Source organism: Microcaecilia unicolor, chromosome 2 (genome assembly GCF_901765095.1).
Source record: "Microcaecilia unicolor chromosome 2, aMicUni1.1, whole genome shotgun sequence".
In the NCBI taxonomy this organism is placed as follows: domain Eukaryota; kingdom Metazoa; phylum Chordata; class Amphibia; order Gymnophiona; family Siphonopidae; genus Microcaecilia; species Microcaecilia unicolor.
In genome coordinates this window covers 10,905,720-10,917,726 of record NC_044032.1, presented here as the reverse complement: position 1 = coordinate 10,917,726, position 12,007 = coordinate 10,905,720, and the positions used below count along the sequence as shown (strand labels likewise).

Sequence of the window (12,007 nt, the reverse complement as noted above, 5' to 3'; positions counted from 1 at the left end):
CCAGCCTCAGCACAGCTCTGCCAATGTACATCACCCCCTGCCCTGCAGCACCTCCTGAATTCCACTACTGAGATCCCCAGAAACACATCTGCTAATGCACCTCATTCCTGTATCCCACTACTCACGCACTTCACTCCTATACTGCAGCTCCTCCTGTATTTCAGTACTGAAACACCAGACACAGCTTTGCCAGTGCACCTCATTCCTGCACTGCATCATCTCCTGCATTCCCATACTGTGACCCCCAGGCACACCTCTGCCAATGCACCTCACTCCTACACTGCAGCACTTCCTTCATTCCAGAACTGAGAACCCCAGACACAGCTCTACCAATGCACCTCATTCATGCCCTGCAGCACCTCCTGCATTCCAGTACTGTGACCCCCAAACACACCTCTGCCAATGCACTGCACTGCAGAACCTTTTGCATTTCAGTACTGAGACCCAGGCACAGCTGTACCAGTGCACCTCATTCCTGCGCTGCAGCATTTCCTGCATTCCATTACTTAGACCCCCAGACACAGCTCATACACCTCACTCCTGCCCTGCAGTACCTCCTGCATTCTAGTACCGAGACCCCCAAACACAGCTCTGCCAATGCACCTCACTTCTCCACTACAGCACATCCTGCATTTCAGTACTGACACCCCCAGACACAGCTCTGCCAGTGCATCTCTCTATCTTGGCACTCTCCTTTCGTCACATCACACATTCTATATACCCACACCTGACGAATTATCTGAGAACAAGAGTGGAATTTATTATGGCCACATCATTTTATTACTTACATATGTGAAGACATTTACAGTATTGTGCAAATATATACATGCACGCAATTAACAATATCTAGCAATAAATTATATATATATACTAGTAAAACAGGCCCGTTTCTGACACAAATGAAACGGGCGCTAGCAAGGTTTTCCTCGGAGTGTGTATGTTTGAGAGAGTGTATGTGAGAGTGACTGTGTGTGAGAGAGAGAGTGAATGTGCGAGTGTGTATGTGTGAGAAAGAGAGAGAGAGTCTGGGTGCGAGAGTGTCTGTGAGAGAGAGAGTGTGTGTGTGAGAATGAGAGTGTATGCAAGTGCGTATGTGAGACAAAGTGTGAGAGAGAGTGTGTGTGAGAGAGAGAGAGAGTGTGTGAGACACAGACTCTGTGAGACTGGGTGTATGAGACGAAGAGAGTGTGTGAGTGACTGTGTGACACATAGAGAGTGAATGTGATACAGTGTGAGACATAGAGTGTGTGAGAGACAGTGTGTGAGAGTGAGAGAGAGAAAGACATTGACTGTGAGAGGGAGAGAGAGAGTGTGTGTGACAGAGATACCTCCCCCCCCCCTCTCTCTGGTGTCAGGTCCTCCCTCCCTCTCTCTGGTATCAGGCCCCCCCCCCCCCCCCCCCCCTCTCTCTCTTGTTTCTGAGCGTTACTGTGCAGGACGCTGAGCTCTGGCTGTGCTTCAAGGAACTGACCAATCCTATTTAATAGAATGCACCTCCAACATTCTGAAGCCGAGAAACCTCGTGTGGTTGGTCACTTCTGCTTGTGACGAACCCGGAAGTACATGATGTCAATTCAGGAGATGGATACAGAGAGCAGGAATGCCTCAGCCATGCAGTCAGCTTCAGAATGAGAGAGAGAGTGTGTGTGTGACAGAGATACCTCCCCCCCCCCCCCCTCTCTCTGGTGTCTGAGCGTTACTGTGCAGGACGCTGAGCTCTGGCTATGCTTCAAGGAACTGACCAATCCTATTTAATAGAATGCACCTCCAACATTCTGAAGCCGAGAAACCTCGTGTGATTGGTCACTTCTGCTTGTGACGAACCCGGAAGTACGTGATGTCAATTCAGGAGATGGATACAGAGAGCAGGAATGCCTCAGCCATGCAGTCAGCTTCAGAATGTTGGAGGTGCCTTTTATTATATAGGAAAGGAACTGACCAATCCTATTTAATAGAATGCACCTCCAACATTCTGAAGCCAAGAAACCTCGTGTGGTTGGTCAGTTCTGCTTGTGACGAACCCGGAAGTACGTGATGTCAATTCAGGAGATGGATACAGAGAGCAGGAATGCCTCAGCCATGCAGTCAGCTTCAGAATGTTGGAGGTGCCTTTTATTATATAGGAAAGGAACTGACCAATCCTATTTAATAGAATGCACCTCCAACATTCTGAAGCCAAGAAACCTCGTGTGGTTGGTCAGTTCTGCTTGTGACGAACCCGGAAGTACGTGATGTCAATTCAGGAGATGGATACAGAGAGCAGGAATGCCTCAGCCATGCAGCCAGCTTCAGAATGTTGGAGGTGCCTTTTATTATATAGGAAAGGAACTGACCAATCCTATTTAATAGAATGCACCTCCAACATTCTGAAGCCCAGAAACCTCGTGTGGTTGGTCACTTCTGCTTGTGACGAACCCGGAAGTACGTGATGTCAATTCAGGAGATGGATACAGAGAGCAGGAATGCCTCAGCCATGCAGTCAGCTTCAGAATGTTGGAGGTGCCTTTTATTATATAGGAAAGGAACTGACCAATCCTATTTAATAGAATGCACCTCCAACATTCTGAAGCCCAGAAACCTCGTGTGGTTGGTCACTTCTGCTTGTGACGAACCCGGAAGTACGTGATGTCAATTCAGGAGATGGATACAGAGAGCAGGAATGCCTCAGCCATGCAGTCAGCTTCACAATGTTGGAGGTGCCTTTTATTATATAGGAAAGGAACTGACCAATCCTATTTAATAGAATGCACCTCCAACATTCTGAAGCCCAGAAACCTCGTGTGGTTGGTCACTTCTGCTTGTGACGAACCCGGAAGTACGTGATGTCAATTCAGGAGATGGATACAGAGAGCAGGAATGCCTCAGCCATGCAGCCAGCTTCAGAATGTTGGAGGTGCCTTTTATTATATAGGAAAGGAACTGACCAATCCTATTTAATAGAATGCACCTCCAACATTCTGAAGCCCAGAAACCTCGTGTGGTTGGTCACTTCTGCTTGTGACGAACCCGGAAGTACGTGATGTCAATTCAGGAGATGGATACAGAGAGCAGGAATGCCTCAGCCATGCAGTCAGCTTCAGAATGTTGGAGGTGCCTTTTATTATATAGGAAAGGAACTGACCAATCCTATTTAATAGAATGCACCTCCAACATTCTGAAGCCCAGAAACCTCGTGTGGTTGGTCACTTCTGCTTGTGACGAACCCGGAAGTACGTGATGTCAATTCAGGAGATGGATACAGAGAGCAGGAATGCCTCAGCCATGCAGTCAGCTTCACAATGTTGGAGGTGCCTTTTATTATATAGGATATATATATATATAGAGAGAGAGAGAGAGAGAGAGAATATGAATTTTTGGGCAGGGTGCCTAACCTTCTGAGTCACACAGTTCCACCGAGTTCTGCCTTACTCATGAGGCACCTTTTCTGCTCCGTCTGAGGCATATACCTTTGACATGCCGAGGCGCTACCATCACATCCTTGATGAGGGATTGCCTCAAAAGGGATCCCCTTTTACGCATTGACTCTTCCTTGATGCCTTCAGCCTCCCCATTCCGTAAAAGTCGATTTTCAGTTACGCTGGCACTGCTACCTCTCCGTAGAAGAGAGGGACCACCCTTGATGCTGACGTCACCCATGCCACTGCTAGCATGTAACCCAACTACACACATTTGACCACCGTTGCAACTTGAATTGGTTTTGAAACATACTGCTGTGTGCTCAATTAGGTCAGGACCCAGCGCCACAAACCCTTAGCCTTTTCTCCAAGCTGAAGAGCCCTAGCCGCTTCAGTCTTTCCTCATAGGGAAGTCGTCCCATCCCCTTTATCATTTTCGTCGCCCTTCTCTGCACCTTCTCTAATTCCTTTATATCTTTTTTGAGATGCAGTGACCAGAATTGAACACAATATTCGAGGTGCGGCTGCACCATGGAGCGATACAAAGGCATTATAACATCGCTGGCTGATCTGCAAGGCTTCGTTCTGTTTCTGTGAGTCTACAGAACGAAGCCTTGTGCCAGAAGAAGAGGACCTCGGCTGGCGGGGGTTGGGGTCCCCTGCCACCAAAGGTAGGCGACGATGGCGGCGGGGGAGGGTTGGCGGTGGGAGGGGGGTCGAGAGGGTCGTCGTCGGGGGGGGGGTCAACGTTGTTGTTGGTGGTGGTGGTGGCGGCACCGGGGGGGGGGGGGCTAAAATGTGCCCCCTCTAGACCCCCCTCCCGCCGAAGTCTGGCTACGCCCCTTCCACAGACCTCTGAAGCTTTTCCTTTTCTTTCCATGTAAGTTGTTTGAGCAAGCCGTTTGGCATCATTTGTATTATCTACTTTGGGAATTGTAGTTTTGTGACTATATATGTGGATTGAGAGTCAATTTTGTTAAGTCTCCTTTTTCTGGAGCCATAATGTTACCTTTCTCCAGACACACCTCACCCCTACACTGAGGCACCTCCTGCATTCCAGTACCGAGACCCCCAAACAAAGCTTAGCCAATGCACCTCACTCCTGCCTTGCATGCACTTCATTCCTGTATTCCAGTGCTGTCATTGCACCTCACTCCTGCATTCCAATACTGGGAAAGGGGAAGGGGAAATGGGACTTGATATACCGCCTTTCTGAGGTTTTTGCAACTACATTCAAAGCAGTTTACATATATTCAGGTACTTATTTTTTACCAGGGGCAATGGAGGGTTAAGTGACTTGCCCAGAGTCACAAGGAGCTGCAGTGGGAATCGAACTCAGTTCCCCAGGATAAAAGTCCACTGCACTAACCACTAGGCTACTCCTCCACTCCCTGAAATCCCCAGACACATCTATGCCAGTGCACCTCACTCTCGCACTGCAGCAGCTCCTGCATTCTGGTATTGAGACCCCCAGACACAGCTCTGCCAATGCACCTTACTCCTGCCCTGCAGCTGTGCCTGCTTTCCAGTACTGAGTCCCCCAGATACACCTCATCCCTGCACTGCAGCACCTTCTACATTGCTTTACTGAGCCTTCTCCATATACCTGCCAATGCACATCACTCCCCATACTGCAGAATTCCCTGATACCCCCCTCCCAGCTTTGATGTTCAGGCCCCCCCCCCCCCGGGTTGTGACAGAGGCACCCGAGCCTGGGAATTCTGGGATGTGCTGGAACAACAGGTGAAAGGAAGATTGGCCGTTTCACGCACGGGACAGGAACACTCACTGGTGGCAGACCAATCACCTCTCTGGCTATACATGGCAGGTGGAGCACTGTTCGGGGAGTGCAGTCCCAAGCAGACGGACGCTCGGCCACGCTGGGGGCGGAGTCATGGCTGGCCGACGCGTGGGGCGGTGATGCAGGCGCTCAAGCTGGAATGGCATGGCGGAGAGCAGAAGCAGGAGCATCTGCAACGTCAAGCACAAGGCTTGGGTGCTTCCTAGGGATCATCGTTTAATGTGTTTTCAATAAAGCTGTGGCCATTTATTCCCCCCAAAAAGAAAATCTGTCTCATGCTTGATCTGTGAGTGCGTTAAGGGGAAGAGCGAGGGGGAGGGGCGAGAGGGTGTGCAGCCTGCCTATGTTATGGCATTGATTGAACAGCCTGCCATGTCATGGGGAGGCGGTTACATACCTGTTTGCACCGCTCTGAGCGCTGCATCCGTCTCTGACTGGAAAAGCCCCTTCAGCTGGTGCCCAAAGTCTTCTCGGTGCATGGCCCTGGCCACTGATACCACGTCTGCCTTCTCTGCGGGCACGATGGTGCGGATGGTGTAGGCTGTAGAAAAACAGGAGACAGCTGGGATCAGCACTTTTAGGAAGCAGGTGACTGAGCCACTGACCCAAAGGCCTCACTCCAGGACCCCCCTCATTTGTCCTTGCCCTCACGCACATTCCTCCTGCCAGGTCTTAACCAGAATTGCTTTACAGCGGGAGGCACCGTTTTACCCAATCTGATTAGTTCTTCTTAGTTTTTTGTGGTCTGAATGTGTTTCGGTGGGCTGTGGCTGGTTTTTCCCACCTCTTTAGCTCGGTGACTGCCCAGTGGCTGGGTTTTGAAACACATGTTGCTGGAACGGGCATAGAAAATAGTTGCTTGATGGTCTTTAATGTGTGAAACTACATAACGCCCTGCAGTTTGTGAACTGTGAGACCGATAGCTGCATGTGAGGAACTGGTGAGAGCCAGGCTTGACATGGTCAGGTGGCATCTAAGCAGAAAATTGAGAAATGAAAGAGAGAGGGTGACTGCTGTGTTTCATTTATTTGTTATATTTGTATCCCACATTTTCCCACCTATTTGCATATCTGGGTTTAAAAAAAAAGATTTGGACAAGTTCCTGGAGGAAAAGTCCATAGTCTGCTATTGAGACAGACATGGGAAGGAACTGCTTGCCCTGGGATTTGTGGTATGGAGTGTTGCCACGATTTGGGTTTCTGCCAGGTACTTGTGACCTGGCTTGGCCACTGTTTGGAAAACAGGATACTGGACTATATGGACCATTGGTCTGACTCAGTATGGCTACTCATGTTCTTATGTTAGACAGGTTCCTGGAGGAAAAGTCTATAGTCTGCTATTGAGACAGACATGGGAAGGAACTGCTTGCCCTGGGATTTGTGGTATGGAGTGTTGCCACGATTTGGGTTTCTGCCAGGTACTTGTGACCTGGCTTGGCCACTGTTTGGAAAACAGGATAGTGGGCTAGATGGACCATTGGTCTGACTCAGTATGGCTACTCATGTTCTTATGTTAGACAGGTTCCTGGAGGAAAAGTCTATAGTCTGCTATTGAGACAGACATGGGAAGGAACTGCTTGCCCTGGGATTTGTGGTATGGAGTGTTGCCACGATTTGGGTTTCTGCCAGGTACTTGTGACCTGGCTTGGCCACTGTTTGGAAAACAGGATACTGGACTATATGGACCATTGGTCTGACTCAGTATGGCTACTCATGTTCTTATGTTAGACAGGTTCCTGGAGGAAAAGTCTATAGTCTGCTATTGAGACAGACATGGGAAGGAACTGCTTGCCCTGGGATTTGTGGTATGGAGTGTTGCCACGATTTGGGTTTCTGCCAGGTACTTGTGACCTGGCTTGGCCACTGTTTGGAAAACAGGATAGTGGGCTAGATGGACCATTGGTCTGACTCAGTATGGCTACTCATGTTCTTATGTTAGACAGGTTCCTGGAGGAAAAGTCTATAGTCTGCTATTGAGACAGACATGGGAAGGAACTGCTTGCCCTGGGATTTGTGGTATGGAGTGTTGCCACGATTTGGGTTTCTGCCAGGTACTTGTGACCTGGCTTGGCCACTGTTTGGAAAACAGGATAGTGGGCTAGATGGACCATTGGTCTGACCCAGTATGGCTACTCTTATGTCCTTATGCTTCTCACTAGAGTACCCTTAAGTCACCAAAGAAGTTGTTCTTTGCATCTCCCAAGAGGGCATCATGAGAGGACTGAATTGGTCCTGTCTGGTTAAAGACTGAAGCCCAGTGCCAGAAACTCCCTCCGTCCTTTTCTCTGGCACTGATCAGGTTCTCAGGAGGAGGAGAGAGGTGATATACTGGGCTGTGGTCTTATTCTCCACCTGCTTGAGGCAGAGGAGTAGCCAGACACCCAATTTTGGGTGGGCCTGGGCCCAAGATGGGTGGGCAGAAGAAGACCATCTTGTCCCACAAGTGATTTGGCCTGTCCCCCTCTCGCCTGCATGTTATATGTTCTCTCAAGCATCCTCCCTCCCCCACATACCTTTTAAATAGCAGATTTTCACTGGCAGCGAGCAGCAACTAATACACACTGCTCATGTTGGCCCCACAGCCTTCCTTCTGATGCAACTTCCTGTTTCCACATAGGCAGAGATACATCAGAGGGAAGGCTGTGGGGCCAGTGGAAACGGTATGAATCAGTCGCTGCTCACTGAAGGCGAAGATCTGCTATTTACAAGGTATGCAGGAAGGAGAGTTGTTGGGAGTTTTTGGCTGGTGGGGCTTGGGGATCCCTGCCAGCCACATCATAGGTGTGCTGCTACTGGGTGGGCCTGAGCCCAAAGTGGGTGGGCCTGGGCCCACCCGGGCCCACCCTTGGCTACGCCACTGGCTTGAGGTTCAAATACCCACTTTGATTAGTGCAGTAGCACAAGTTGGGGACAGGGCAGGAGAGGAAATGGTGTGGTCTGAATTGCCACCACTGTCCCTCTGCTCCTTCGGCCATAGGGAACATAGGAGAGGTTGTTGGGAGGGGGGTAGGAAGTGAGCTGGGGGCTTAGAAGAGAGATTGATTGGGGAAGGGGCTGAGGAATGAGGAGATTAATGGTGTGGGGAGGGGCTGGGGAATAAGGTGGGATGAGCGGGAACAGTAGTGTAGCCAGAGTTCAATTTTTAGATGGGCCTGGAGGTGGACTGGGTTGGCACGGGCCTCGCATTTCCTCTACACCCGCTACCCTCCTCCCCTCCCCCCCCCCGAACTGTTTCAAACCCAGGGCATTTGGCAGTGTTCTTCCAGATGCCGACAGCCCCCTGTACATGGTCAGTTCTGGTCATTTTTACTGCCCTGAAGCGTCGTTCTCCCTTCAGCACCGGCGATTCCCATAGTCTACTACTACTATTTAGCATTTCTATAGCGCTACAAGGCGTACGCAGCGCTGCACAAACATAGAAGAAAGACAGTCCCTGCTCAAAGAGCTTACAATCTAATAACATTCATGAATAACACAAGAGAAATCACTGTTGAATATCACAAAATTTAACAATTCATGTGCCCAATACCACTAAGTCCACTTGGTCCTTCTGTATATTAAATTGGCTCTATTGCCATGTTATCAGAGCCATACTCTTGCAGCTGATTTAATAGCTTGGAAAGACCTTAATATATGTGGCAAATCCAGATATATACGCAAAGTTTGCCACTCGCTGTTGAATTAATCTTAAGGAAGGGAGGATTAAGTGGATTTGCCACATATATTAAGGTCTTCCCAAGCTATTAAGTTATCACTAGTGGAATGCATTGATGTCATGATTTCCTGTTGCATAAATTAGTTTCTAAGACCACACACATTCATTTTGAATATTAAACTGAGTTTCAGCGTTTATGATGGGCTTACATATATTTGTGTTGATGGCTCTCTCATTCTCCCTGTCTCCTCGGCTCGAAACCTTGGGGTCATCTTTGACTCTTCTCTCTCCTTCTCTGCTCACATCCAGCAGACCGCCAAGACCTGTCGTTTCTTTCTTTACAACATCCGTAAAATCCGCCCCTTTCTTTCCGAGCACTCTACCAAAACCCTCATCCACACCCTTGTCACCTCTCGTTTAGACTACTGCAATCTGCTTCTTGCTGGCCTCCCACTTAGTCACCTCTCCCCTCTCCAATCGGTTCTAAACTCTGCTGCCCGTCTCGTCTTCCGCCAGGGTCGCTTACTCATACTACCCCTCTCCTCAAGTCGCTTCACTGGCTCCCTATCCGTTTTCGCATCCTGTTCAAACTTCTTCTACTAACCTATAAATGTACTCACTCTGCTGCTCCCCAGTATCTCTCCACACTCGTCCTTCCCTACACCCCTTCCCGTGCACTCCGCTCCATGGATAAATCCTTCTTATCTGTTCCCTTCTCCACTACTGCCAACTCCAGACTTCGCGCCTTCTGTCTCGCTGCACCCTACGCCTGGAATAAACTTCCTGAGCCCCTACGTCTTGCCCCATCCTTGGCCACCTTTAAATCTAGACTGAAAGCCCACCTCTTTAACATTGCTTTTGACTCGTAACCACTCGCCTCCACCTACCCTCCTCTCTTCCTTCCCGTTCACATTAATTGATTTGATTTGCTTACTTTATTTATTTTTTGTCTATTAGATTGTAAGCTCTTTGAGCAGGGACTGTCTTTCTTCTATGTTTGTGCAGCGCTGCGTACGCCTTGTAGCGCTATAGAAATGCTAAATAGTAGTAGTAGTAGTAGTTGTGTGTTTCCCTGATGGTTTAAGTATGGTACTTTACTTGTTTTTAATATATTTATTTGCTGCATTTGTATCCCACCATTTTCCCACCTATTTGCAGGCTCAATGTGGCTTACATTATGTCGCAAAGGCGGACATCGTTAACAGAATACAAAATATTGTTGCAAATAAGGTTTTTCTTTTTTTTTTTTTTAAAGATGGCTCTTATACTAGCGCCAGTAAGTTGCTTTGATCTGGACTTTTTTTTTAATGGAGTGTTGTCTCATATTGCATTTGGAATGCATTGCCTCCACTGGAGCACACCGATACCATGATTTCCTGTTGTGCAAACTAATTTTAGATGAACTTTATCCTTTTATTCAGTTTTTACACTTTTTTGGCACGCGCTCACAAATGATCTCTACACAGTGTGCGTCGTCGGGGCCTCTCCTCAGGCGCAGGTCCCACCTTTGCGGAAAACAGAAGTTGCAGAGTAGGCGTGGGACGCGCCTGAGGAGAGGCCCCGATGACGCACGCTGGCAGAAGGCTGGCTATGGGAATCGCCGGTGCTGGAGGGAGAACGACACTTCAGGGCAGTAAAAGTGAGCAGACCACGGGGACGAGGAGAGCGGACAGAAGAGGCAGGAAAAGATTGGAGCCTCGCTTTGGGAGAGCTGCGCCACTGGCTGGGTTGGGGTTAGTTAGGGTGGGGGGGCCTGGAGCAAAAGTGGCTGGGCCTGGGCCCGTCCAGGCCCGCCCATGGCTACGCCCCTGGAAGCGTATGTGTGTGACAGAGGGGAGATGAAAGACCAAGAATGACAATGAAAGTGGTCTGGACTGGGAGAAGGGAATGGAAGGGGAAAGAGAAGATGAGGGAGGTGAAGAGGTGAGAAAGAGAAAGAGGAGGGAAACAGAAGACAGAGGCAGAAGAGAACATTACAAACATTTCACTGTTCACAAAAAAAGTATTTCAGACTGCTGACAGTGCAGTAGCGTGGGCTGAGGAGGAGGACGACAATATCTTTGCATAGATTTTTAGAGAGATATTTGTGTATTTCTGAGCAGATGAATATCTCTGCTCACAGATATATGAATATCTTTTATTTCAGAGATGCAGATATACCTCTGCTATTCTGCTAATTCCAACCCCCTGGCCCATCTATGGCTCTAGATGCCAATTTGGCCACACATTGTCCAGCACAACTCATGCATTTAACGGCAGGAGAACCTCACTCTCTGGCTAACTGTTATATGGTGTGCGGAGTGCACAGTGCACTGTTCCAAATTATTGTGTACTTAGAGCATGGCTCGGTCAGACTGCAGGAGGGTACAGATAGCGCCTTCTGCTAGATAACAAGCTTCCTGCAAGTCTCGGAGCAGAGTGGCTGAGGGAAAAGAAGAGGCTGCAGGCCACAGACACTGTTCTACTCACCGGTATTTATCTTTGAGCTTGGCTTTTTCTTCTGCTTGGCCACTGTTTTCTGCTTAGACTGGACACTGCTTATTGAGCCCTGCAGTTCGATGGCTTGTGAGACAGAGAGGGTTGGCGAGCTGGCTTCGGAAGCCTGATGGCCCACCAAGGAACTGGCCAAGGATGTGTTGTCCACCTCGTTGGGAGAGGCGTTCTGCTCCGAACGTTCCTCGTCCATCGCAGAGGTGCTGGTGCCACTGTCTGGGCTTGGAGAATCTCCAAGGATGGCGGTGTTCTCCAGACTTATCTGCCTCCCGTACATCTCTGCTTGCGTGTCGGGCAGGGCCAGGGAAGGGGTGGGGGTGGGTTTTGATAGGTGGTTATGTGTTCCCTCAGAGCGTTTCTGGAGCTCTCTCTGGACTCTACCTCTGTTTATGTAGGTGTTCCACGTTACCTGGATACGTGAGTGTGTGACTGCCAGCACTCTGGCATTGTGACACAGGACACGTGGGACTGCAGGGAGAGGCAGACTGATGCAGGACTGCACCTTCCAGGATTAGAGAGGGCCTTCCAGGATTAGAGAGGGTGGGGGGGGGGGAGGTGTATTTGCATCTGCCTGTCATCCTGTGATTTGTGCTGGGTGTGTGTGTGTGTGTGTCTGCTGCACATCAAGGTCTTCAATGGTCAATTGTGTCTGGGAACGTACATA

The 12,007-nt window shown here is 49.3% G+C and overlaps 1 protein-coding gene across 1 annotated transcript in view; it reads right to left on the bottom strand.

Annotated features, from left to right (window-relative positions):
- FAM221B (family with sequence similarity 221 member B) overlaps window positions 1–11,683 on the bottom strand; it is a 35,841-nt gene extending 24,158 nt beyond the window's left edge. Inside the window, exons 1-2 of the mRNA XM_030191853.1 lie at window positions 11,320–11,683; window positions 5,594–5,737 (exon numbers count right to left, since the gene is read on the bottom strand). Coding sequence (XP_030047713.1) covers window positions 5,594–5,737; window positions 11,320–11,620 — 445 coding nt within the window. The 5' untranslated portion in view covers window positions 11,621–11,683. The remainder of the gene's footprint in view (window positions 1–5,593; window positions 5,738–11,319) is intronic.
- Window positions 11,684–12,007: the final 324 nt, after the last annotated feature.